This window comes from Pholcus phalangioides, unplaced genomic scaffold (genome assembly GCF_987345545.1).
Source record: "Pholcus phalangioides strain wild (caught in Gottingen) unplaced genomic scaffold, Ppha-v1.0 ptg000042l_1, whole genome shotgun sequence".
Taxonomy (NCBI): Eukaryota; Metazoa; Arthropoda; class Arachnida; order Araneae; family Pholcidae; genus Pholcus; species Pholcus phalangioides.
In genome coordinates, this window is record NW_028301628.1 from 18,897,033 (window position 1) to 18,924,820 (window position 27,788).

Sequence of the window (27,788 nt, forward strand, 5' to 3'; positions counted from 1 at the left end):
ATTTATTTTGCTACATATGTGGTGAGTACACCCTAAAAATAGAACAGGAAAGCCATGCAAAGTACAAATGACTGGATACCAAGTGAAGAATAATTGGAAATAAAAGTCACATTCCTCTGTGGGAAATCGAACCACCAACCTCGCGCTTGATTCCCCACAGAGGAATGTGACTTTTATTTCCAATTATCTTTGCTTGGTATCCAGTCATTTGTACTTTGCACAAATAGCAGAGAGGTTCATCATTTCATTCTCTGTCACCATCTTGAGGCTAATTTTGTTATGAGCTGCTGCTGAGTCAGGAGACTGTCTATTGTGCAGTCCAATTCAGCCCAAAGCAACACAGAGTTCTTAGGAAAGAAAATGTCTGTCCTCTGCAGTTTAATGGTAGAACACGTGCCCGGAAAGTGCAAGATTGGTGATTTGATTCCCTACAGAGGAATGTGATTTTTCTTTCCAATTATCTTCGTTTGGTATCCAGTCATTTGTACTTTGCACAATTAGCAGAGAGGTTCATCATTTCCTTTCAGGAAAGCCATTCCTGATTTTGTTGAAAGAACTTACCTTGAGTACTTTGGTGTTAGGCTTGGTGACCAAGATGAAGTTTGAACTACACACATCTTTTACAGAATACCTAAGATAGTGAACTATTGGGAAGAGAAGGAGTCTAAAACTTGGTATTCCAATGGAAGGGAACCAATTTGCAGGGAAACCACGAACCACTTTGATGTCTGTTGGTTTCTCCTTGGTCAAGTAAGGAGGCTAAACAAAATGTCCTTGCTTCTTGTGCCTATGAAATAGCAGAGCCAAACTATACTACTGGATAAGAAAAGAATAGTCTACGAGAAAGAACATGGTTGTTGTAGAAAGGAATGCCTTTCTTGAACCTTCAGTTGAATGAGACAGAATCACCTTGCCTCGTCTATGTTAAACTAGAGTTAATGAAGCAGTTTATGAAAGATCTTGATCAGGATAGCTCTTGCTTTGCATATATATATGACAAAAAATGTGTGGAATAAGTACAAAAACTTAAAGCTGAAATTTTTGGTGGTTCTCAAATTAAAAGCTCACAAACGGTCATCATTTTACAGATTACGAGTGAAAACGGGAGAATCTCATTCGTTCATTACTTGCACAGTTGTTTCCCTGAGAATCTTGGCGGTACTAGTGTTCTGGTGAATGATTTCACCAGGACATAAAGACAATGGAAGACCAGTACTAGGGCAGGTGGCAGATTGCTGTTGGAATCTGCTAACAGACTGTGTAATCAAAGTCCACTCAAGATTTTCAAATAAAAAAGAAGCTTTTGCAATAGAACAGATTAACTTTTTATTTTTTCTTATTTTATTCTTCTCCTTTCTAATTCTAAATCAAGCTATTTTAGATTTACAGGAGTATTGGTATGCTTTTTTAAATTAATTAAAATATTTTACAAAATTTTGTAAAGAAATGTTTTTTATCAACGCCTATACTGCACACCTAATTTGAGGTGTTAATGTAAATAATGATTCTGTCATATCTCGCAAACAAGAGCTGATAGGCAAAAACTAACGTCATATTTGTTTTCAGCACATGAAATTCACATAAAACCAGTTAAGAAATCCCTGGCACCAAATTATGTGTTGCCCTGTGTTATAATTCTTTTATATTAATAATATGGGATTGATTGTGAACTTTTTTAATTGCATGGGCTGTTTAATTTTGTCTTTCTTTGCTCTTCAATTTCATATTTTTGTGCCAGAGAAAAATTCATGTGGTTCATGTGAATGTACATTATTGTCTTACTGATTATAGGATAATTTTTTATTTTTCAGACTTATGAAACAAAGAAAAGAGGTGTCGGAAAAGTAGAAGAAAAGCAAGTAAGTTTGCCAATTTTTTTTTCTTTGTCATAGGTTGAATTTTTTGAATAAAAATATGCCTTAAATTGGGGAACCCTAGCTATTCTTTTATTATATTTATTCTTATGAAGTTATTGTATTACAGCTGCTCAAAAATTAGTTTGTTCAGTTTGTTGGTGATTCCTTTTTCAGGCTATCATGTCTGAGGAAGGAAAAATGGACGATGGGTTGGAATTCAGTAGATCTCAAGAAGAAGAATCTCGAACTGCACGAGTCATCAGAAAATGCAGTGCCCTTTTCAACAGATTTATCAGGTATGGAATGTTTCTCAAAGTGTGCATCACCAACCTTTGTCAGGGGCAACATGGCAAGCTTAAGATATTGATTTGTGTGGTTATTTATGCTTTCAAGTGGTTCTTTTATGAGTGGAAAATATTTACTAAACTATTTTGGGGAGCTGCAGATGAACCATGAATTGAGACATGAGCCGTGGGTGGCAAAAGTTTGAGAACCACAGAGGTATGGGAATCCCAAATTAATTGTTCATTCATGAATACTTTCAAAAATTGGTAAGAAAAAATTCATGGAGTAATAAAGTATAGCTGAAGTTTATGTTGTTGCTGTCTGCTGAAGTAGGTTTTCTATAGTTTCAAACTTCAAACTGTGAATGCGAGTGGCTGTTCTCTTTCAAAAGCTTCTCTCCAGAGAGTACACCAAGAAAATAACGTGTGCCTGAGATACTCCCAAATACATTAGGGACAGACATAGCATACACACATATTTCAGCATCCTCCAGTTTGTTTAAAATTCCTCAGAGAGCTTTACAGGTGCATGTGCAGTTTGGTTGCAGTAGTAGCTTATGTTGTCACTCATATTTCAGTTTGATATGTAAAAACAAATACCTTGATATGAAAAGATTTAAATATTGGATATATGAGCTGATTTTAAGACCACTAATTTGAAGTATTAAAATGCTTCAACAAGCCATGCAAGAAACTCTTTTCTCTGGTTTGTAATTCATCAGTTTATGGTTATTTCATTTACTAAAGTAAAATTCTTTTTATAGTGGGCTGGACTCGCTACAAAATGAGCAAAATGGAAATTCTCGTTTTACTGCAGCTGACCTTGAAGAAGTTATACATTGTTTAGAAGATCTTATTGCTTATTTTGAGCAACCAGAAGAAGATATAGGTACTCAATTTTTGATTCAACCTACTTTCCTTTTAATTGCCTTTTTTTAAAATGATCTATTGTATGCTGTTGATGAAAATAATTAATCTATTATAAACCAAGTATAAAGAAAGCAAGGACTAGTTCATTAGTAAAATGAACTTTTTTCAATTTCACTGTTTTAAACCATGGTAGGAAGCTCACAAGAAGAAATTTCACAATGAAATAGTGCGAAAAGAATTCAAATATAGAGTAACAAGTGTGAAACGCAGAGAATAAAATTTGTGACAGAAATGAAAAATATTTTTATAATATCTAAAATGATCTCTTTTATTAATTCAATTACACAATTTTGATTTGATCAACTTGATTGTATTTTAATAGGAAGAAAAGGTCAGTTAAATTGAGAAAAGGTTTTATATATAGAAATATGTTCAAGTTTTTCATTTTTACTCTATAGAATAAGTATTTATTACTTTTGTAACTTACATATAATGCCCCTTTAGCAGAATTATATGCCCTGTATATGCATTTAGAAATAATTTAAAAATTGATAATACTTGTAAATGGTGCTCATTTGATAAAAGATAATGGAAGCTCATGCTGTTAAAAGATACAGTAATGAAATTGAATTCTTTCTTAATTCTTAGCAGAGTAACTGCATTTGATATTATTATGAATGAATTTTAGTGATACTTGTTCTATTTTTTTATTTGAAGAACATGAAGAAAAGCAAAATAAGCTGAAAGCATTAAGAAACAGGCAAGATCTTTGTCAAGAAGAGGTAAACATTTTTTTCTGTCTATTTTTAATTTTTATTTTTTCTTTACACTTATTAACAGTGGTCGGCTGAAGTTGGTTTTCTGTGGTTCCCAACTTCAAGGCGCAAATGTGAGCCGATCTCCCCGTTAAAAAGTCTCGCCACAGAGAGCAACAGTCCTACAACGATAAATCATTCAATCATAACACTTCACTCATAGTTAGAAAAACTGGTGGCAGATGGCAGCACTACACATAACAAGCATTACAGAGAAACAAAAAAAACTTCACGTCAGGTTTCACTACACGTACACGCACATTCCCGCATGTACCGATTCGTTGGGGGTTCCGCGGGGGAGGGGGGGTGTGGTGTAGCAGTAGTAGGTAGGGCTCGGGGATCCATGATGTTCTTAAGTCAGCCACCTCGTTGGGCAATTTGCCTGTTGTGGCATTGTATTTGTATTTGTATTTATTCAGTTAACACTTGTCCATTTGTGACACAGGTAACAGGTTTTGTTGCACTACAAGTTCAATTTTCAAAACTCTTCTGTTTTTTTTTATAACCATTTCAATTTCATCTCTTTTATTTGATAGATGATGTAACTGAACCCAAGATCCAAGGAAGGGGGGGGGGGGGCTAAGGCTAATAAGTGATTTTCTACACTGTCACACATATTTTATTTTATTCTTTTTATTTTTTGTGATTTCACAAACAGAGTAGACATTCATTAGAGTGCTCTATTTTTTAATTAATTGAAGTGAGAAATTGTGTGTTAAACATGTTTTATTACCTGAGGCTGGAGTTATGCCTACTAAAACTTCTATCAAGTATATTCATTGGAATGAACTAATTCACATTATTTATTGATGTGAATTAGTTTAATTTCATTTTTTTATCATGTGTGAAGTATGATAAAAAAATGTTTCAGAGGACTTCGTAACTCTTACAGAGATATCAGACTATTGAATTAAAACATTGTCTTAAAATTGTAATTTCCTATGTATGTATACAGTATTTCTGATTGTCACTTTGTATTGATGTGTATGTTCTCAATACAAATCTATAATTTTTGATTAATTTTTACAAAATTTGATATGATCATATTTTTTTAAAGAACAATTCACTCTTTTTTTTGTACATATAACTTTCTTCCCTAGGGCATTCTTAATTTGATTCTTGAAACCATTGACAAAATCAATATGATTTCAAGTGCTGGCTATCTTGCTGCATATAGTGCTGAAGACACAAGTCAGTTGTGGGAATCCATTTCTGGTTATTTATATCAGCTGTTAGGTGGGTGAAGTTTATTTTTTATTATTTTACATAAACCACTTTTTCACGCATAAAATTAAATAAAACATGTTATTCATATCTGTCATTATAACATAAAATGTTTTTTAATTTGTACAATTATTTGAATAAATGCTGTAGAAAAATGTAAGAAGTACACAGAATAAATCATCTGTTAATCAAGTGGACCCTTGATTTAAAAAACTAATGGGGGGGGGGGGGGGGGTTGAAGGGGGTGTCTCCGAAATTGTTACATCCATATTTTTTTAATACATAAAATATTAGAAACATTATTTTGCAACTTCAATATTGACAGTAATAATGAAATGAAATATTTACACTCTTTTTGCATTTATTAAATCCTTTGTATTGCCAGTTTTTAATAAATTACTTCTGTGGAAATCTTGGTTATTAATATAATTAATATTGTTGTATTTACTATAATCAGACAGTCAGAAATTAAGAAGTTTATTCAGTTTACACAGTGCAAAGTGAAAATATAAAAATTACAAAAGAATTTAAGCTGCCCAAATACTAGGGATTACAAAATTTTCTACATTCATGGCATCATTAGAAATGAGATTAGAATTTTGTAAATATCTTGCTGTACCTTTTCTCGATCTTGAGGCCCTTTCAGTATCGCCCAAAAGTATAGTGAAATCATGACTGGAAGTCAGAGTGGCATTATGTTCAATACAATTTTATCACAAAATACATCTCACTAAATCCCTGGTTGATATCATGGCACTATAATAGGCCGTAGCTCATTACGGTCATCACTGGTGTGTAGCAATTGTTCAACACCATTTTCACCACAACATCACCTCCTTCCATCTTGAAGACTTAGCAGAAATTATATCTTAAAATCTCTGTAATTCAAATCAAGAATTTTATTTTTGAATACTGTATCTTGCAGCAATGTTGTAAATTGTTAAGTCAATTTTTCTATGAGAAAAGTCTTGATATCCTTCCATGTTGCTGCAAAGTTAAAGATGGTGGACTTAATGCTCTAAAATTTTCAGCAACTGACTTTATTCATGTATATTGAATTATTTTCATGTCTAATTGTAATCACTTCGAAAAACAACTTCTTATATGAATGAACTCATTCTGTTACTATCTGGATGGCAGAAATGTAAGAGCTGATAATGTTTCAAAAACATCATAATTATAATAAGCAAAATATATGGAATATTTTTAAGATTTCATTTGAAAAGGGGGAAAAAGTAGCTGTAATTCATAAAAAATAATTCACTTATTTGAATTTTTTTTCAAATAATAAATAATTAAATCAAAGGTTTTTTCTTTGCACAGCTGCTGTTATCAAGGGTAATCATACAAACTGTGCTCAGTTTGCTCAAGTTAACAGGTTGGATTGGCTTTTCAGCAGGCTGGGAAGCCAACAAGCAGCTGAAGGCACAGGCTAGTATTATTTTTATTTCATATCACTATAGTTTTATTCATGCAAATTAAATTAATGTATAATAACACTTTTAGGCAAATAGTTTAAATTTAGTTTAGAAGGGTTTATAAAGATACATATCTACATTTTTAAGCTCATATCCAAATGAAGACCTACTAAGTGCAAGGTTTGTGCAACAACCAATCAGCAAAAAAGTTTGAAATTAATAATTCTTCAATATATGAAACAGATAGAAGTTATTAAATAATTGAACTTCATTTGTTAAGCCTATACATAATTTATTCAAACTTGTTTAAAAATTTGTTGAATTTATGAACCATTTATTTATAATATTTAATCTGATTCTAGGTATGCTGGATGTATTACACTGTGTATTGATTGACAGTCCAGAAGCTTTAAACATGATGAAAGAAGATCATATCAAAGTCATCATTTCCTTATTAGAAAAACATGGCAGAGATCCCAAGGTGGGCTAATTTTTTTGCTGATTCATATCTATGTGAGAAATACAACCTCTGACAATAAAGTTCGGTGAATGAAGTCAGAACGGCCGATCTGGCAACACTGGCGAAGCAAAATGCTGCACATGCGTAGCGGCAGATGTTGACCATCTGCCGCCACCGTTGTTCAGTTGAGCGTTGTTTGTGTTCTGTGAAAGACTAGTTTTACAAAGTGCTTGTTTAGTGCGTTGGTTCTTAACTGAGAACAGGAAAATGAACGAACAAGGTACATTGAAATTTTGACCCGTTTCATGAAACGTCTACGCAGGGTACGACCTCAGTACGCACAACAAGTTCATGGTTTCTTGTTCACGACAATGCTTACCCTCACACAGCCAATTTCGTCAAACAGTTCCTGGCAAAAAAGGGGGGTGGTGCAAATTGAACATCCACCATACTCGCCAGATCTCAATCCTCCAGACTTCTTCTTATTCTCACGACTCAAACTTGCTTTGAAAGGAAAGAGATTTGACGATATTCCTGGCATCCAACGAAACGTGACGAGGCTTTTGAACTCCATCCCAAAAGAAGACTTCTTGCAAAGTTTCCAGGAAATGTATAGGTGATCTCAGTGGTGCATAGTAATGGGAGGTGACTATTTCGAAGGACAGTAAGGTAACTTTTGTTAAAATTTCATCTACGTTAATGTTACAGGACTATTCACCGAACTTTATTGTCAGAGGTTGTATACAAAATCCATGGTTAATGTTATAATGTGGGAGGGTTTTTCATAAATTTTGTATTATTATATAAGACCTAACCTTGGAACATACAAATCTAGTTTGAACCGGCATCCACTACCCTTCTTGGCGGGATCGGGGCAGGGCCACTAGCGATTGTCTATTGCAGCTGATTTCTTGGTTGAATCATCCTTGTGATGTTTCACTAATTACCCTCAGTGAGCTCACATTTTTTAATAGTCTTTCTTTTGTACACAAATCTAGTTGAACAATAAAATCCAACTATCAGTCGAGGTTGGAGAAGCATGGTCTTGGCATAAACTTCCTATCTTAGATACTGTAGACCACTAACAGTCTCAAGACATCAAAATCAGGTATATGTAGAGTGGCGAGATCATGCTACTGGAAATGCTAGGCAAAATATTTTGGAAGAACATTACACTGTAGAATTGCAAGGCAATGGTTGGAAGTACCTAATGGCCCCTTTTCTGCCTCAGATACTTTGGACCACTAGCAATCTTGAGACATCAATATTAAGTACATGCTACTGAAAAACTGGGACAATATTTTTAAGCATTTCAGTGTAGAATTGCATGTGAATGGTTGAAAGTACCTATTACAGATAAAACCTGGGCTTTTTCAATTCAATGTTGAATTGCAAGCCTATAAAGTAATAGAAATATTTCATCACTAGAGCGTGGAAGTTTGGGCATTAAAAATGGTCGAAATAGGCAGGCAAAAAGGCACTAAAAATTCCTACAACAGGCACTAAAAAAAGACATTTATAATTTTTGGAAGAAAGAAAAAATAACTAATAACAAAGATACTCTCTAAGGGTCCAAAAACTAGCTGAAAGATCGGTTGCACTTAATCCATCTATAGTTTTAATTATAGTTTATAATAACTGCATTATTATCCAAGTTGAATTGATTTCAAGCCCAAAATAAAATGCTATTAGACCCTCAGGATTATGCCAATTCCAAGACCACCATTACCAGACATGGAGCCAGCAGAGAAAATGATCTGTGGAGCTTCTTCAAGTTGCGAATAACTCTCGTTTATTTGTTGTTATTACTTGGAATAATCATTATCATTTCTATAGTTGAAACATGGCTATCTTAATAATACAATTGAAAGCCGACGTAGATGAACCCAAAATTGCAAAAGAACCATAGCTATACGCATTTCGGAACTATATGAAGTTCCTTCATCAGTAGCAGAAACAAGGAAGAAAAAGAAAAACTCTCTTTATAGCCTTTTTCCTTTCTTTTTCTTTCTTGTTTCTGAACTGATGAAGAAACTTCACATAGTTCCGAAACGCGCATAGCCGTGGTTCTTTTGCAATTTGGGTTCATCTATGTTGGCTTTAAATTGTATTATCTAACCCAAAAGGTAATTCATTTCTATGGCTATCTTGTTCTATTTTTGTAAAAAACCTTTTTTTTTATATTGCCAGTTATGCGGGACACCTTCAAGCTCGGGGCTCTGTGTGGCCACATCTGTCACACACCTCTACTGAGGGCGGCTCTTGACAATTTAATTGAATACTAAATATGTATGTTTGATAAATAGTCATACTTGTTTGCAGTACATTTATGGTGCAAAACAACGTGTGCCCCAGAGCACTGTCTGCTCCTACCTCACCTTGTGTGAGCCATGACGTAAATTCATGACATCTTGGGACAGTCATCGGTCAGCTATACACATAAAATGCAGTCTGATGCCTGAGCAAGACATATTATGTGAAGAAGCAAAAATTTCTAATTTCCTTCTGCTTTTCTAACACGGACTGCATTCATAAGAAACAAAATCATTCATGTCTAACGTCATCTGGTTAAAGCAAAGTTAACACCAAAAGTTTAACCAAAGTTCACCACCAAAGGCAACATCGATCTCTCAGATCACTTATTTGCATCTAAATGGGGCTGGGGGGAATTTCTGATGATAATTAATACTGAGAGTTGGAAAATTTTTAAAAAGAGCAATTCTTTTTTTTTTGAAATTCTCAATGCTCAAAATATCAAAGTTTTACAGATGGCCTCTGGAATTCACTAATAAACTTAAAACTATGTTAAAATAAGCATCTATGGCATGGAAATTTCAAAAAAGGCATTTTTACCAAAAAAGTTTGAAAATAGGCAAAAAAGGCATTTATGGCATTTCGCCTGAACTTCCGGGCTCTATTTATCACAATTCTTTTGTATTATTGTTCATATGGCAACTGATTGCACAGTAAAACCTGTTTTCAATGGAATCACAAGGGACCAAGATTTTTTCCACAGGTTTCCACTTAATAATGATTCAATTGATATAAATATGTAAAATTATGTACAATCTCATGTATGATTGAAATAAAATGAAAATTAATTAATTGAAGATAAAGTAAATAATTTGAAAATAGATAAAATGAATAAATAATTAGTCTATAATTGCTAAATGCAGTGGAACTTTAGTTAACGAGTGGTTCAGTTAATGAGCAATTTGTATAACGAGTAAAAATTTTGAACAAATTTTGATTCGATTAATGAACGATGCTACAAATTATGAGCAAAAAATTTGAAATTTGTTTATTTATTTCCCGTTGTCACAACTGAGCTGATGGTTTTTCGCTTTCATTCACACGCATGCTATGAAGTTATGGGTAATATTCTCTCCTACAGAGTCTCTGGTCAGCGTGCCTAACTAGAAGAGATGAACTCCCGTACGAATGTCACTGTTTACGATATGATATGAAACTAGGTGTATCATCGTAACCATGCATATGTGCACTTAAAGCCTTTTTTTAATTGTGCTTGGGGAAAACTGTGGGCTGATTGCATTATTGAACGTGATTTAGAGGGGCTAGCACAAGAATAAGGAGAGATTGTGTCTTTGGGGAAGACCGTGGGACTGGACGTTCATGAGCCCCTCATTTAAGAAATAGTGGAAGTACATGGTCATATCCACAGGCGAACTGATGAATCTCCATTGCCTGCCCCAGGGAGAGCTTATGCACGGGATCTCGTCTGAAGAAGATGAAGAAAAAAAATGAGGAGTCCTTCACTTCAAATGAGATTAAGAGATGTGTTGAATGTGGAATTTTGTGCAAAAACCCAATAGAATCACCCCAAATAAAGCTGTAGCGGTGCGAGCAATAAATCTGTCCAACGGTAGTGCGATATCTCATTTCCAAAATAACCAAATAAGAGGCGAAAGCTAGTGCCGTAGATAGGTTTACGTGGATAGGATCGAGGTTTTTTAAAGTCACATAAAGAAGTGAGTCCTTAAGTCACCCTAAATGATAGTCTTCCTCACTCTGGTCCTTTAGAGTAAGTTAATTTCAAGCATTATCGTTATTGTATGTTTATTTATGGCATTATTATATTTATTTCATAGTATTATTTATTATATTATTTTGCATTGTTGAATGAATGACCTTTTTATTAGTAATTTTCATGTCAATGAATAATTGTGGAACGAATTATCCAAGTTTCCATTATTTCCTATGAAGAAGTTTGATTCAAATAACGAGCAATTCAGATAACGAGCACGTTGGTGGAATGGATTAAGCTCGTTAACCAAAATTCCACTGTACTGTATTTAGGTTTTGACAGAATCTATATAAAATTCCAACCTATGCTGTTTTTCTTCTAAAATAATATTTATGTTTTTTCTAACTTCCTCAAAATTTTTCAGTTACTTTGTCAGTATCTGTATAGTGTCAGTTGTTATAGTTCAATTTGTACATTATCGTCTATGTTTAAGTAATCTACAGTGCATCAGGGCCATAACTAAGAATTTTGTGAGGGTAAGAGGGAGCAACATGTTTTGCCGCCCCCTACTACTGTAAAATTTGATGATTTTATAAGTGTTTCTGTTCCCACCTAAAATTTGCTACCAGGGCAGTTGTCCCCCCCCCCCCCCCCCGTCTCTCTCGAATTAATTCCAGACCTGCTCAGCCTTGTGATTACGGAATGCACGCAGCTTACATACAATTTTTTAAGTTTTGCGTATCATCTGGATATCAACCCTTACACTTATTTGGTCTATTGTGAAATTTTCCGTTAAAGGGTATAATTTTCCTCTATGTTTATGCGTTAGACAGGTTCCATTTAATCCAGGTTTTACTATATATAAGAAGAATATATGTTGAATGAAAAGATTCAATTTTTCCATGTTGAAACTTTGAGGAGCTCATTACCTTCAGTGATAAAAACTCATAAATTCTCAAATTTTGTGGCCTAAGAATTATTTTGTGACACAAATAAGTTAGATTATCTATTCATTTTTTCTTCTAGGTTTTGGATGTACTATGTTCACTTTGTGTGGGCAACGGGGTAGCTATACGTAGCAGTCAGAATAATATCTGTGATAATCTTTTACCTGGAAGAAGTCTATTATTGCAAACCAGACTTGTTGATCATGTTGCAAGGTAAATTTATAGCATGCTTTAAAATAGCCATTGTATTGATATGTGTCAAAAATACTTCAATTTTTAAAATTTTTTTATATAATTATGGAGATTGGCATGTATGTTAAGAAACATGACAGGGAAAAAATCAAATTAATCAAGTCATCAAGAGATGGTATTTTTCGGCCTGAAATATACTGAGAAATTGAATTTTCTGGATGTTATGCCAAAACTGATATTTGGAAAAAGTGATTCTGGAGGAGTCAAATCACTTTTCTTTCCAAATATCAGTTTCGGCATAACATCCAGAAAATTCAATTTCTCAGTATAATTAAGTCATTGTTGATGTCAAGTGTAAAAATTAATTCACATTAAAAACTAAACTTATTTGATAAAATTTTTATTTTACTTTCAAACTTTCAAATTCTCAAAATAAATTTATGTAGAATAATGGAGATTAGATTAATTTATTCCATTGTCCTGAAGTAGTAAAAATTGTATAACATTTAGAGTGTTATCCGAAATTTTTTTTATAAAGAGTAATTTCACTCCTCTCCTGAATTTCGAGGGGTGTTTTTAAAAAATGAGGGGTATTTTTCGAAAATGAAGGGTCTTTTTTTAACGGTGAAAAGTAATTTTAAATTGGAATTGAACACCATGGGAACCATATGAAACACCAAGACATTGAAAATAATTAAATATATTTCACTTGCTTGGGATTCTGCGGCTTTTATGCAAGATTCAAGTGCAGCTACTCAGTGGGAAGCAACAAGAACTGCTCTATCCGATGACGATTGGTGCCGCAAAAACGAAGAATTTTGAAAATTTCCTGAACCTATGGTAGCCATCAGAACAGTTAACTTGCTTTTCCTACAAACTTTGCAGAATGTGTGATTTAGTTTTTCATCAAATCCAATCCAAGGAATTTAATTCTGTATACCATTTTTACTGCTTTCAAAAGTATTAGTATACTATTCACTTTGTTTATTGTCTCATACATATATTTAAAAAAAAATAACCTACATTTTTGAGGAGAATTTTCACCCCCCCCCCCCCAAAAAAAAAATTTGAGGAGTATGAAAACAAAAGCCCCCTAAGAAAATTTCGGAGGGGGGGGGTGAATTTCAGGGGGCGAAATATGCATCTAGATGCATATTGGCGAATGCGGATAACATCTAAGTATTCAATTTATTTAAAAGTAGTATACATGAAAATTATAGTACACCGTGCTATTTGGTATTGTTGTCAGCTTCAACTTGTTCAAAGCACCCAAGCATCCATGTCTTAAATGACAGATTTTTCTAGTATGTTTAATACTCATAAGTCGAATATTTGTTTGTAAGTTGGAGAATTTGAATGAGATATTATCTTAATTTCAATTACTTGCTAGTCAACACACTCTTAAGTCAAAGGTACAACTGAATATCATAATTTGAAATTCCTTTCAAGTTTCAAATTGAGCATAAAGTGATTTTTTTTACGATATTTTTCCTATAAAATGACATTTTCCTTATATAAAAATTAATATGTTATTATGTAGAAGTATTAGAATTACAGTATAGCATCAATTATCTGAATATTGATCAACCGGAAACATCGGTTAATCGAAAATGTATTCTGGTCAGCAAATTCGCTGCCTTGAGACAGCTATAAAGTAGTTAGAACAACCAGAAGAATGTGATGCTGTCCAACTGCTGTCTTTAAAACGTTTGCAAGATTTAGCGGCAAAAAAAAAAAGAGTCTCGGCTCTGAAGCAAAAGAAAATCTTGGACTTCTTTTCCAAACTGTAGGCTTACTTTAATGGCCATTTTGAACTTGTCAAACTAGGCTAGTTATTTCTCTGTGTTATTTGTAAGGCGTGATACAAAATATGTACAGTTTTGTGTTTAATATCACTGGTTCTTTATTTCATTTTGCTTCTATGACATTGGTACAGTTTTTTCCGTGAATGATCGGTTATCCAAACACCCCCCCCCCCCAGTCACCAATTGTTTCAGATAATCGATGCTCTACTGTATTTTTGAAATACACGTTTTTGAGTTTCAAAATTATTACTATTTTTATGTATGTGTTGGTATTCTGCCATATTCATGTATCCATATATATATATATTTTACAGCATGCATCCAAACATTTTCATTGGAAAAGTTGATAGTTCTGCCATGTATCGTAAATGGTATTTTGAAGCAATGGTTGACCACAATGAAACTGTTACTCATTTAGAGCCACACTTTCGAGTCGGTTGGGCTAACACCAAAGGCTATGTTCCATATCCAGGGGGAGGTCTCAAATGGGGTGGCAATGGTGTTGGAGACGATATATACTCTTTTGGCTTTGATGGTGCCTACATGTGGTCTGGTAATTACTGAATTTATTTATTGTTTATTAAATATGTGTAATTCTTCACTTTGGAAAAAGGTTAGATATTGTGAAAAGTGGTTTTAAAAATTATGCAAGATAATTTAATTTATGGACAATAAAAAAAAAAATTGAAAATATTTTAAATTTAAAAATAATAATTTTTTAACACCTTCCCCCCCCCCCCCATGAAATTAACCTTCTTGTGATTCTTTCTTGGTTATCAATAGTGAGAAGCATAATAATACATATTTACATACATATGTTAAATATATAATATACATATTTAATACATAATAATACATTATTCCTTGAGAGTGTGTGTGAGAGATTGGAATAAGCAGAGCAAAATATTAAAAATCAAAGGGCAGGAGAAGATGTTAAAACAATGAAAGGGGCAGTATATGTATTATCTGAAAATGCAGTAAAAAGAAGGGGGCGGGGGTGAAATTAACAGCTGGGGAAAAATTGTTATTAACTGGATAAAGAAAGAAAAAAGAAAGAAAGAGAAGGTTTTAGCTTATTCCCCCCTTTTCCAAGTAGAACTGTGTACTATAAAAAACAAACATATATTGTTATGTGGAGAGCACTGCTTGTGTAAATTGGATAAAATAAAAAAAATTCATGAGAGGTCCATAAACCATCAATCCGTTTAATTCTTAATGATCATTTAATAGCCAAAGACTGCTTATCAGAAAGTTTCTGTTGATCTGGTAAGGAAAAAGAAAAATTCATGTGAGAACAAAAGGATGGTTGGGTGAGATGATGCTTACAATGAGGACAAATTGTTCTTAAAGGTTGAAAAAAATTTAGTGCAGTGAAAACCCTGAAGATCATGAAAGTTGAATGATTATATATATACAGTGTCTGTATCTATCTAAATTGACCTCCCAAAAAACCGTAGTTTCTGATCGTAACCTTAAAAGAATACATACTGGTTAAAATGATCAATAAACTACAAAAAAAAATTTTTTTAACATATATATAAAATGATAATCACACACACACACTGGCTAAGAAAAATCTTGCCATGAATTATCATCTATTCTATATTTTATTCATCTGTATTATTTTCTATAAAATTTTCAAATATCATGCAATGTATTTCATTCTAATTAAGAAATCATAGTGTATTTTATAGTTTTAATAAGAATGTAGTGGATGGGAGGTGAGAAAATTAGTACAGTAAAATCTCCCAACAATGGCCAGTGACAGGACTGTGAAAATGTGGCCGTTATTGGGAGTGGTAGTACTTCTGGAAAAAAGAACCAACTAAAATTTTCAATCTACATATATAGCATGTGAAATGACAATCCATTCTGTAACTGATTAGATACTTATATAATTGATTATATTAAAAATGATTATATTTTGGTAATATTATAATTGATTAATCTATCTACAGCGCTATTATGACATCCTAAAATTTAGGCTTGCAATGCATAGATAGAACAAAACAAGAGAGGAAAACTAATGTGGACCAAGAGACGATGTACCAGCAACCCAAAATAGTTCTTTGTTCACGCTGGAACTTCAACTAGACCTTTCCAAGACGTTCGTAAATCAAATCTGATAGCTGAAGACATAAGCGCTAACAGACATTCTTGTTAAAAAATAAGAAAAAAAAATTGACACATCCCTCTCAAAAAATTAATACCCTGGACATTTCTATTCCTATTTGCAAGCACCATTTTTAAGTACATTATGTAGAAAGCATAATAATCTCTTCCCCCCCCCCCCTCCATAAAGCGGGAAAACTTAAAAATCAGCTTGAAAATTTTTTTTTCATCGCGTTATGCATATTTTCCCTTACTCCATGTCCAAAGTGACCGTTGTTCGGAAATTGTTCAGAGGTTTTTATAATATTAAGTCTATGGGATGCATTTGGTTCCACCGAAATGTGGCCATTGTTTGCAGGTGGCCATTAGAGGAGGTTTTACTGTATTTCCATTGTGCTCAGAGTTCTTGAGGGGAAAAAACAACTAACTAGGACTTGATTTTTTTACACAAAGTCTATATAATAAACATTACAAGAATTATTATATTTTTTTTTTACATGTAGGTGGTCGTTGTAACTTAGTCCGGTCTGTCAGTGCTCCCTTTATCCAGAAAGGAGATGTAATAGGATGCATCATCGATTTGAATGTTCCGGTTATGTATTTCACTGTTAATGGAATCAAAGTACGGGGCTATTTCAAGAATTTTAACACAGATGGAATGTTTTACCCTGTTATAAGCTTTTCTGCTAAACTCAGTTGTCGCTTCATCATGGGTGGTGATCAAGGTCGTTTACGATATGGCCCACCAGATGGTTTTTCACCACTTGTTGAGTCTTTGCTACCAAATCAGATACTTTCAGTAGACCCATGCTTCCAATTTGGAGAGCTCAGTAAAGGTGTCATATTTGGTCCAGCCACTGAATTGGATGATACAGCATTTGTGCCATCTCCAGTGGATACTTCTAGTGTAAGTACATTTCTCATGAAAAGATTGTATGATATATATTTCATAAATTGCTTTCATACTTTCTATTTAAATCTCAAGTGTGTAAGTTTTTATCGATTCAGATTCATATGGTCATATCAGGTGTGTGAAAAAATTTCTGATTTGCATGTGATTTATACACATTTTGTATATTGTAATGAGGGCAACAAACTTTCTATACACACTATATTTCCAGGCTTTGTAATATTCAAAAGTTAGTGCATTTCGAATTCATGGCATTAATGCAAAATATTCATTTTAAAAAAAAGATAACTCGTCACAAATATAAATTATTGCAAAAAAATGTTACGATTTATGTTTGAAAATTTTAATTTTTTTGCTTGTTCATCCTTTAATTGCAAGTTTTTTCAATTTTCTTTTTTGTAGGCTATTTTGCCTCCTTATGTAGAAAACGTGCGGGACAAACTGGCTGAAAATATCCATGAAGTTTGGGCCATGAACAAGATTAGAGCAGGGTGGTCATATGGCGAAGTGAGAATATTGTTTTTTCTTTTACTCTTGATTTACAAGTCAATAAAGGAAAATTAAATTTAAGTTTATAACTTTACAAAAATAAGAAATAATGAACAAAGTCATAACAAAAATGAGAAATGTTCTAACTCACTCATTGGTTTTTCCTTTTTTATTCATCAATAATACAAACCACTAGAGACATTTCAATCAGTTATCAAATCAGTATTAAATGAGTTAAATCCTTCTCACTTATTAAACCCTCAAGAAAGCATTGCTCTAATAGGCCAAAATTAAAATTTTATATCTGTATAGCATTCTCCATCATCCAGTTATCACCTCCTGATCTCATTTTGTTCAAAGTCTTCCAATTATGGTTCCAAGTCTAATTATGGTTCTACTTTTTACATCCTTTTTTGTATCAGTTTCTGGTAGAAAAAATTACCAGAGTAGTTTGGTTTTGCTCATTGTTTACTGAGCATCCAGATTATCAAGACTTGGGAAGCTCTTGCATAGAAATCAAAAGAAGAAATTAATTGAACAATTCAATATCATCAATCTTTTTTTAAAAAAATCTTTTAAAAAAACCAGAAGATTTCTGAAATAACGTATAAATTTTTTTAGTTTTCAGAATGAGGTAAAAATTAGTGACTACCAACCAAGGAAACAAACATGTAGCAAATTATGAGAAAGTGCACAGAGCTTTGCTCAAAAAAATGACTGGATACTAAGTGGAAATAAAATTGTGGATAGAAAATCCACATGCCTCTGCTGGGAATCAAACCACCTTCTCATCACATTTCGGAAACTGTAGTACCTCTACACTAAACCAGAGGGACATCTCTGGTTTCTTTCTTTATGGTGAAATGTCATTACAAGCTATTAACTAAGTGTCAAGAGTGTCCACTGCACAGTTCCATTCAGTATACGTATATGCTCTAAAAAAAGAAAATATCAGTCCTTTGTAGTGTATTGGTAGCTCAGTCCCCGGGAATGCAAGGGGAGGGTGGTTGGATTCTCCACGGAGGCATGTAAATTTTAATGCATTTTCTTTCCAAAATTTTATCTCCGCTAGGTATCCAGTCAATTCTCGCATTTACATGATAAAGTATATAAGTCATAAAAATCAAATTTTATGGGACAAGCAGTGGAACATGTCTGCCAAATCAATGCCCGTGGAAATGAACTGCCAAAGCCCTTACACTTAATGCTAACACCAAACTTTAGAGAGCTGCAGAAACTAGACTATTTCTTCTAGCGACTTACTGGCTTTACTATGCCACTGTCACTGGTTCTTACAATCTTATCTGCAGAGAAAATAATTTTTTATTTTGTGTGACTTACTTGCTTTCCATGTCAATGCAACAATTGTATTTTATATAATAACCGAGAGTGATATTTCTCATTTCTCAGAGCTTTACTTACTTGGCTTAAATATGCTTTCTCATGATGGCTTCCAAAAGCATTTGGAGAAAATTTTTTTAGAAATTGATGCAGAATTTTTTTCACTCTGATATCACAATACTTTTTAATTCATTTTTTTTTCACTTCTGTCATTAATCACTCTTCTTTTTTGTTACTGCTTATAAAGTCACTTTTAACACCCCCCCCCCCACCAGCAGGTGATAATATAAAGAGGTCTGACTGTATTTCACAACCTTGAAGGCCTCAGATATGTGCTGTATGTGCTAAAATTTTCATTTATTAATAATGTTTGCTATCAGAAAAAAATATATTTGAATGTTGTGAATATTTTATTTCTTTAGCTACGGGATGATTCCAGAAAAAAACATCCCTGTTTGACATCTTTTGACAGGCTGCCAATTGCGGAAAAGAGATATGACACTACTCTAGCTTTTGAAACCCTAAAGTAAGTAGTTTGTGTTAATAGTGTATTTGAATGCATTATTCATACTTATCTTACCAATACCAAATACCACTTACTTTTCCCTCTCCCACATTTGTTGTATTCCATATTGCAATGATTCAGAGGTAAATTTAATGGTCATGATAGGCTCTGATAAAATATAAATCACATTTAGAGTACGGTTGTCTTTCACTATAATTTGACACATATTAGACCAGGGTTGCGTAAGATTACTGAAAGACTGGTGGAAAAAATCTGTTAAAATTATATAAAAACTTCTGCGCACAGACATACAATGACGTTTTCTTCTTCCATGCTCAAAAGAGGCCCAATTGAAAATGCTGCATGATTAGATGGGTCTGACTGACGCTTGGCCAGATTATGTGGAGTTTACTATATATTGTGTATATAGACCTCTAACTCTCTCACACACACATGAAATTTGAATACTAAGAAAGATACAAGTAAAATAAATAAGAGTCATGTGTTAGTTGGCATATTTTTTATAACACAAGTTATGAATGACTATATAGACAGACATGACTGCTGACCACCCAGAGAGACCATCTTGGGATGGTTTGCGCTCTTTCTCAAAGGGATGGATGGAAATGACTATACAGTCAATGCTGTTTATAACGTTCTCACTTAGAACATTTTTCCGCTTATTATGGATTATTTTCATGATCCCAACTCTAACTAATTCTCATAAAGATTTCTCATTTAAAACATTTTCCAACTTACAGCATTTATTCATAACAATTTTTTTAAAAATATCAAGCGGAATTCTCTGTAATTGGAGTTGTCTGACTGTCCTGATTTGGAGTTTTTTTAAAAAAAATTTATTAAATGCATATGATGTAAACCTTTTTAACTCAACCCGCATCATTTTTTTTCTTATAAATAACATATAAACATTTATTTCCAAATTTTATATTTATCTATATCTTTGTGCTTATGATAAGTGATTGTCATATATAAAAATTACTTATCGTGTATTTTTATAAAGTGGAACTTCTCAATAACAGACACCTGTGGGACAATGTTTTTTCTGCTGACTGGAGGTGTCCGTTAATAGATAATAAAATACATTAAAGCTTATTAATGTAATTTGAAAAAGCATTCCTTATGAGAGGTTCCACTGTACATTATTTATATTTTAATGACATAACTTTTTTTTTAGGTTTTAATCAGTATATTTTATTTGCAAATATAGAACAATCATGGCTTTGGGATACCACATAACAGTGGATAAACCTCCTGGTCGCATACGAAGTGTGAAACTGCCAAATGAGTTAGCAATTTTTTTTAAATCTATCATATACTTTTTAACTTTTCTGTGTACTTGGTAATTAGTGTATAAGAACTTGCTATGAGTTCAAAATTTAATAATAAAAATTAAGTATTTAAAGAATTTTTGATAGTGTAAAAAATTATTAGTTAGACAAAATAAAGTTTTTCTGCCATAATGACTATCAATTGTTCTTGTTTCAAAAGAATATAAAGGGTGTTCATAAACTGTTTGAAAAAAATTGTAAGGGTGATAGTACCTATCAAGATGAACAATATTATAGAACCTTCGGTCACAATTCACTCAGGGTGTTAGAAAAGCAAACTTAAAAACACATCCTGTGGACTTAGGCATGGCCTCCATACTCACTGGACCTAAATCCACTGGATTTCTTGTGGAGCACATTAAAGCATTAGTTTATGAGACACCTATGGACTCTACAGAAGATCTGGTCACAAGAATTCTTGTTGCAGCTGACAAGATCAATACGACACAGGGAGCCTATGAAAGGTAGCACAAGTCTTTCAGAATAGCTTTGAGTCTTTCGCTGATCTGCACTGCATGAGTAATGCGTACAACTAATGATTTCCTTGTCTTTTTTTTTTTACTGTTGAAACTTCGAGGTGGGCAATTTATTTTAAACTTTTCTGACACTCTGAGTGGATTAAAACTACAGGTTTTTATCAATATTGTTTGTCTTGATATGGGTACTATCACCTCTTCAATTCTTTCCAAACAGCTTACGAACACCCTGTGTACGGGGAGATGGAATTGTTGTAAAGCATCATTTTTTAATTTTTATTTTCAGTTGATCAATCAAATTTTTTATTAAACAATTAAAAATCTCAATCAATTCCTGGCCTCTTGTTAAAAATATTTCCATATCAATTTTATTTTTTGTCTGTTAAAAAATTTTTTTTTTCTTAGCCCTTTCATGCAATCTAATGGTTATAGACCAGCTCCATTGGACTTGAGTCAGGTAACTCTTACTCCAAAAATGGAAGAATTAGTTGAGTTGTTGGCAGAAAATACTCACAATGTTTGGGCTAAGGAGAGAATTCAACAAGGGTGGACATATGGTTTTAGTGAGGTATGTTTCAAGTTGATTCACCTTGATTTAGTTACAAACTAATCAAATTTGCAGTAAGCAAGTCACTTAAAGTTCTGTGTATCTCAAATTTGCTGTTTCAGACTTAGTTTCAAAATAATTTATTCAATTTCAAAATTTTAGGTTGCAATGCTGAAAAGAAGTCCTCATTTAGTGCCTTACAAAAATGTTGATGATGCAATCAAAAAAGCTAACAGGTATAAAAAAAAATCACAAATGGGTGATGATTTACTTTTTATTCAAAGGGAATAAATTATTTATTTCTACATAATGTCAATTAACTGTGCTGAACTGAGATGCCAATGGTCAAATGATTCTTTTAAAAGTAATCAATATTTTTGCAGTAATCATAAATTGGATACTATTCATTTGCTGGGTGGTTTTGAAACCTATATTATATTCAAGCAAATTGGATCACTAATACTCATAAGAAATTGTTTCAAATTAGTTGAGGTTATGTAAAACTTTTGAGAAGCAGCGAATATCTTGCATAAACATTATATATAAATAATCTGCTGTTTAGAAAATGTTTTGTGTGCTTATATATGAAAGGTTAGGGTGTACTTGTTTATGAATATCTATTGTTTTTTTATATTATCAATGGTTCTAACTCGCGCACAATAACCATTCAAGATTTTGGAAGAAAAAAAATTCATGTTAGATTTGAGCAAATATGAAAGTTTTGCATTTGATGTTTTTATATTTCTTTTTTATGATGTTTCAGGGATACTGCTAGTGAGACTGTTAGGACACTCCTAACTTATGGGTATGTTTTAGATCCACCATCTACTGAGGCAATAGAAGGTATTAGCTTCTCACACTTCTTTAAATAAATGAATAAAAATGTGTATGAGTTTTAAACACAAATTATTGTCTAAAATTATTTCTCGTTGTCTTGAAAAATGACAGAATTTATTTATAAAATCTAAAAAACACTTTTAGAAACTCTGAAAACTTAGGAGAATAATTTATATTATGCATAAAAGTAATCATATTTGTTTTTATCTGTGTATACAATAACATCAGATCAGTGTGAAATTTCTTACCCGAAATTGAATTAAAGTGTTTTTCAAATTGTTAATTGTTTATTTAATAAGTCAATGTAATTTTTCTATAAAATTTTTGAAGTTTTTTGGAGAAAATGCTAAACAACTATGTTTATATCCTCATGTTTATGTTTTATATAATGTTATACACTAGAATCCAGCTAATCTGGCACATATCAGACCAGGATGTACTGAATTACTACTTCCTAGTTTTTGTCCTATTTTTCCTACCTTTTTACTGAACCCTATCAACAAAATTTGTGTAATTGATTTTAATTGAGGAGGGAGTCATTTATATATTTCTAAATAATACGAATGTAGTTGATTGCAATTAAAGATTATTCCAAAGCAGAAATTGTATCACTTTTCAGGTTATTTGGGGTATGTATGTGGACCATTTGGTTTATTAATTTTTATTTTGCTTAGTTTGATGATTCAACAAGTAGAGCAGTCATTAAAAGCTTCTGTCTGGATGGAAAAAATTATTTTGCATTTACTACTTCATGGTCTTGGACAGTAACTAACATTCAACATTCAAAATCATGGTGAACATTTTGTGTACAGGTGAAACAACAATTTCAATAACAAAGCAGTGGGGTACATAGGCCTATTCTATGTTTGGTGATTCTGATGCTATCCAATAGCATTCAATTGTCTTCTGTATTTTTAGGGCATGCAAAGGCATAAACAATATGTACAATGCTCAACAAAGAGCTAGAAATGAAAATGCTTCATTTGTCAAAAACAATTACTCTGGCGTTGAACAGTAAAATGTAAACAAATCCCTTTAAAAAAAGGATGGAAAATGCAATGAAACTATCTGGTTCACATTGACTTATTTACATTGGACCTTGTAATTTACAAATTTTGTACTGTGCTTTTGAAAGTGGTCTCGAAAAAGCGCCATTCTTAAAAATCTTGCATGTCTTCATAGTTTGATGTGCATTTTTGAAGAGAGTTGACAGTCTGGACTGTGGAAAACTCTAAAAAATAATGTAATATATGTTGCAAGGAGAGACAATAAAGAATTATCTGTGGTTGCTGGTACACTGTTTTGGCCAAAAATTGCTTTTGTTACATTAAGTCATTATTGTCATTTTGCTTTGGCTTGAGTCAATCTTACAGGATACTGAAATAGTGCTATGATTTAAAAAAGACGTTTTTTAAATAAGAAAAAATACATTTTTTGTTAGGCATTTTTTATAATAACACTGTGATTATGTTGCCTGGGGGGTACCCCATCCTAGTTTTTAGTCCTACTATTTCTAGTTTTTTGAGTGGGAGCTCTGATTAATTGACAAGCCCATTTAAATAATATAAACTTTTGTGCATAGACATGCAGTGGCAAGTTTTCCTCATTTATGCCAAAATAAAACCAACCTAAAAATACCGAATTACTGGAAGGGCCAGACTAGCGCACAGCTTCATTATTGAGAGTCTATTGTATTTATGTTTTATGTAAACGAATATGTAAAAAAATCATAATTATGTTATTTTAAAATTCAGTCTATATTGACATCATAAATTGTATTAAGGTTCTTCTGGCTCACGTGATGTAATCAAATATGATCAGCGGACATACAGAGCAGAATCTACATATGCTGTGACATCTGGGAAATGGTTTGTCATGATTTAGAAATGCTTTTCCCGTTTTCAGTATTTTATAAGCGTTCTTTCTGTACATAATTTCAATTTCACTTTTGTAATGTTACTATGCTGTTGTTTCAAAACCACAGAAATCACACTTGAGCATGAGCAAATCTGTCAGTTATCAGCAAAGTCATTTCAAAAGTATCATGGGGGGCCCCCTGCGCAGAGCAATGTACTGGAACCTCCACAATTATTCTATGGTTTATATTAAATTGCTATGTACAGCTGTAACGCATCAAAATGCCCAGAGGCTTTGCCCATGCTTTAGGAGGGCCCTAATTAACAGCATGTACTTGGGTTAACACCAAAATTCAGGCATCTTCCACTACTTTAACTTTCAATATATGGAGGTCAGACGGCATCACCACCACATTCTGACATCTAAAAGGAATGCTTATGAAAGGCCTGTCCCATGATTCTTGGTACGCGACCGACGCAGGGTAAGGTAATTAAAGTAAAAGATAATAAAAAGTCTTTGTTAGACATAAAACCGCAAAAACCACAGCCGGCCTGTGTTTGTTCGGAACAAGTATGGGATTTCCTTCACGCTGGCTGTGGTTTTTAAAGTTTATGTCCAACAAAGACTTTTTTATTATCTTTTACTTTAATTATCTTGCCCTGCATTGTGTACCAAGAATCGTGGGACTGGGCCTTGAGTTTCATGTACATCATTTGCAGTTAAGTGACTGAGTGAAGGACCATCTTAAGAGTATTGTTGTCACTTGGGCAGAATGATTTTTTGAAGGCTCTCCACCTGGCTAAATGCCTGCCTACCGATTTACATGCTTACTCTTGAAAATGTTCTCATTTTCATGAGGCCCCTGGGCTGCACCCAGTTAGACCCATGCATTAAGACGACACTGACTGAGTGTCACTCATTTATTGTCTAATAAATTAAAGAATTCTAACTATGACTTTTCTTGATTGTCATTGTACAAATGCAAAAGCATCAATATTTTTTCAGGTATTTTGAATTTGAAGTAATGACTCCAGGAACTATGAAAGTTGGTTGGGCAGCATTATCATTTGTTCCATCTGTGGAACTTGGAGGTGATGAGCATTCATGGGCTTATGATGGTCACGTGGTATGTCTGATGTGTTAATAAAGTTTGTTGCTATTTCAAACCAATAGTTTTTGACATTTACCATAATAAAATATTTTTTTATTCTTAATTTATAGATGTTTTTAATCTTTTACTTTTTATATCTTGAAATTTATTTATTTTTATTGTCCTGAAAATGAATAGGGCTATAAGAAACATAGTGGAGGTACAGAAGCATATGGAAAGCAATGGCAAGTCGGAGATGTTGTTGGTTGCTTACTTGATCTGAATGACAGAACAATAAGTAAGTTTGAATGTGATCATTGGTTAAATGAATCATTAATTATTAATTTTCAACATTAAATTCCAAAATATAAACCTATTTTTAAAAATTTATTTTTCTGCAAATATTCACTCAACATCAATCAGTGTGTTTATGCTTAATGTAGTAGATTATAATTAACTGCATACATTATAGAGATATAGATGGCTTCTTTCTCAGCCGGAGATATCAAGGAAACAATTATTTTCCGGATATTATGCTGAGGTAAGCTCGGAAAGAAAAGTCATCACGTCTCCGCCGGGACTCGAACCCAGGCCCTCTTGCATTGAACCCAGCATGCTTGCCCGGTATGCAATTAAAAATATTGACTACCGACAAAAGGAACTAATATACAGGGTGATTATAAAAAAACTATCCCGACATATGGGCCCCTAACTATCATACCATTCACAGAAACTAAATGAAATTTTGGCATAAGGTATTTTGAGGTATGCGCTCAAGAATGATATGGAAAACAACAGTGTCACTCTAACAGTTACGGTTACAGTGAGAAAATTTCGAAAATATCAAATGGCAACACCAAGTTTTTTGTATTGGAATGCAATCTCCATACTGAAAAACACTAAATAGCGTTGGAATGGCACCTGTAGCACGAAAATCCCCAGAGCTAGGCAATGAAAAAGTAAAAAGGACTTTGCCGTGCACCAGAGCATTAATGTTCGTTTCATTCATCACACCGTTTCTTTGGCTGAGATCCCAGCCTGATTAGTCCTCCATAAGGTCATGTGGAAAATTTGTGAAACACAATAAAATGCTTTATTTTGTGCTGCTTCTCTGTCCTTATTGGTTGTCCTCACTTTTAGCCTATCTATCGCCGGTGATTTTCATGCTACAGTTGCCGTTCGAATGCTATTTAGGGTTTTTCACAATGGAGATCACATTCCAATACAAAAAACTTGGTGTTGCCATTTGATATTTTCGAAATTTTCTCACTGTAACCGTAACTGTTAGAGTGACACTGTTGTTTTCCATATCATTCTTGAACGCATACATCAAAATACCTTATGCCAAAATTTCATTCAGTTTCTGTGAATGGTATGATAGTTAGGGGCCCATATGTCGGGATAGTTTTTTTATAATCACCCTGTATTTTAAAACTATGAGCAAATACATAGAGAAATTTCTTTGCTGATTTCCTGTGATCACTTCTGGAATTAGTTTCTTCTTTTTTTTACATTCACTCCATTTATACTATCACTCTCTGATTTCCCAAAGCAGTTGGTATAAGAAGTTCCACTGCATACATTTTTATCACCACAATAAAATAACTCTATGTGTATTATTTATAACACTTCACACATTTAAAAATCAACTATAGATATTAATATCAGAAGTTTTATTTCGAGAATTTATTGGATGGAATTTTTTTATAAATAAAATTTATGTTTAATTTCAAATCTATATGAGTGTAAAACTGGGTCAGTTTTAAAAATCCAAGTTAAATAAACCAAACTCACAAGATTAAAAATTTTTCTGGAGATTTTTTAATTAGTATATCATTATTATTGCCCTTTAGAATTATGAGTTATCAAATTTTAATTTGTTTCTTTATTTTGTAGGCTATACGTTAAATGGTGAATTATTACTCGATGCTATGGGTGCTGAGACTGCTTTCAGTGATATTTCAGTGGAAGAAGGTAGTTCTGATTTTATGTATTCAAAATATAACGCAAATGAAATTATGCATCTATCTATTTTTTACTTTAACATAGTTTAAGTAACCATTCCAGGTTTCATTTCAATTCAAATATTTAAGAAATTAAGTTTAAAATAACATTTTGTTGTTGCTATATTATGTATAATGAAAAAGCTTAATGGAAAAATGAGAAAACTGATCTCTTTTAAATTTTGTTTCCATACTTCAATATGTATTAATCTAATTTTAATTTAGATAAGTAAATGAATATGATCCAAATACTTGATGTGTTGCAATATAATAATGAAAATACATTAGTATATAATAATGAATATAAAATGATTATTCGTGTATGAAAAATTTCTTATTTTCCCCACCAGTATTTTCTTTTACTGCATGTGCATAGTATTAACTTTTCCTCAGAAACCTATAATGAATGTCCA

General features: G+C 32.8%; 1 protein-coding gene across 13 annotated transcripts in view; it reads left to right on the forward strand.

The window, feature by feature from the left end:
* The window catches only part of RyR (Ryanodine receptor), a 178,209-nt gene that overhangs the window by 26,277 nt on the left and 124,144 nt on the right, over positions 1 to 27,788 (forward strand). For all 13 annotated transcript variants that reach the window (XM_089255391.1, XM_089255395.1, XM_089255398.1 and 10 more), the window contains exons 12-31: positions 1,812 to 1,859; positions 2,031 to 2,152; positions 2,905 to 3,029; positions 3,728 to 3,792; positions 4,926 to 5,061; positions 6,373 to 6,480; positions 6,830 to 6,948; positions 11,939 to 12,072; positions 14,171 to 14,409; positions 16,472 to 16,875; positions 17,281 to 17,385; positions 19,131 to 19,234; positions 20,445 to 20,522; positions 21,447 to 21,609; positions 21,751 to 21,824; positions 22,352 to 22,431; positions 24,209 to 24,293; positions 25,288 to 25,408; positions 25,571 to 25,670; positions 27,269 to 27,346. In XM_089255391.1, coding sequence (XP_089111517.1) covers positions 1,812 to 1,859; positions 2,031 to 2,152; positions 2,905 to 3,029; positions 3,728 to 3,792; positions 4,926 to 5,061; positions 6,373 to 6,480; positions 6,830 to 6,948; positions 11,939 to 12,072; positions 14,171 to 14,409; positions 16,472 to 16,875; positions 17,281 to 17,385; positions 19,131 to 19,234; positions 20,445 to 20,522; positions 21,447 to 21,609; positions 21,751 to 21,824; positions 22,352 to 22,431; positions 24,209 to 24,293; positions 25,288 to 25,408; positions 25,571 to 25,670; positions 27,269 to 27,346 — 2,488 coding nt within the window. The remainder of the gene's footprint in view (positions 1 to 1,811; positions 1,860 to 2,030; positions 2,153 to 2,904; positions 3,030 to 3,727; positions 3,793 to 4,925; positions 5,062 to 6,372; positions 6,481 to 6,829; positions 6,949 to 11,938; positions 12,073 to 14,170; positions 14,410 to 16,471; positions 16,876 to 17,280; positions 17,386 to 19,130; positions 19,235 to 20,444; positions 20,523 to 21,446; positions 21,610 to 21,750; positions 21,825 to 22,351; positions 22,432 to 24,208; positions 24,294 to 25,287; positions 25,409 to 25,570; positions 25,671 to 27,268; positions 27,347 to 27,788) is intronic.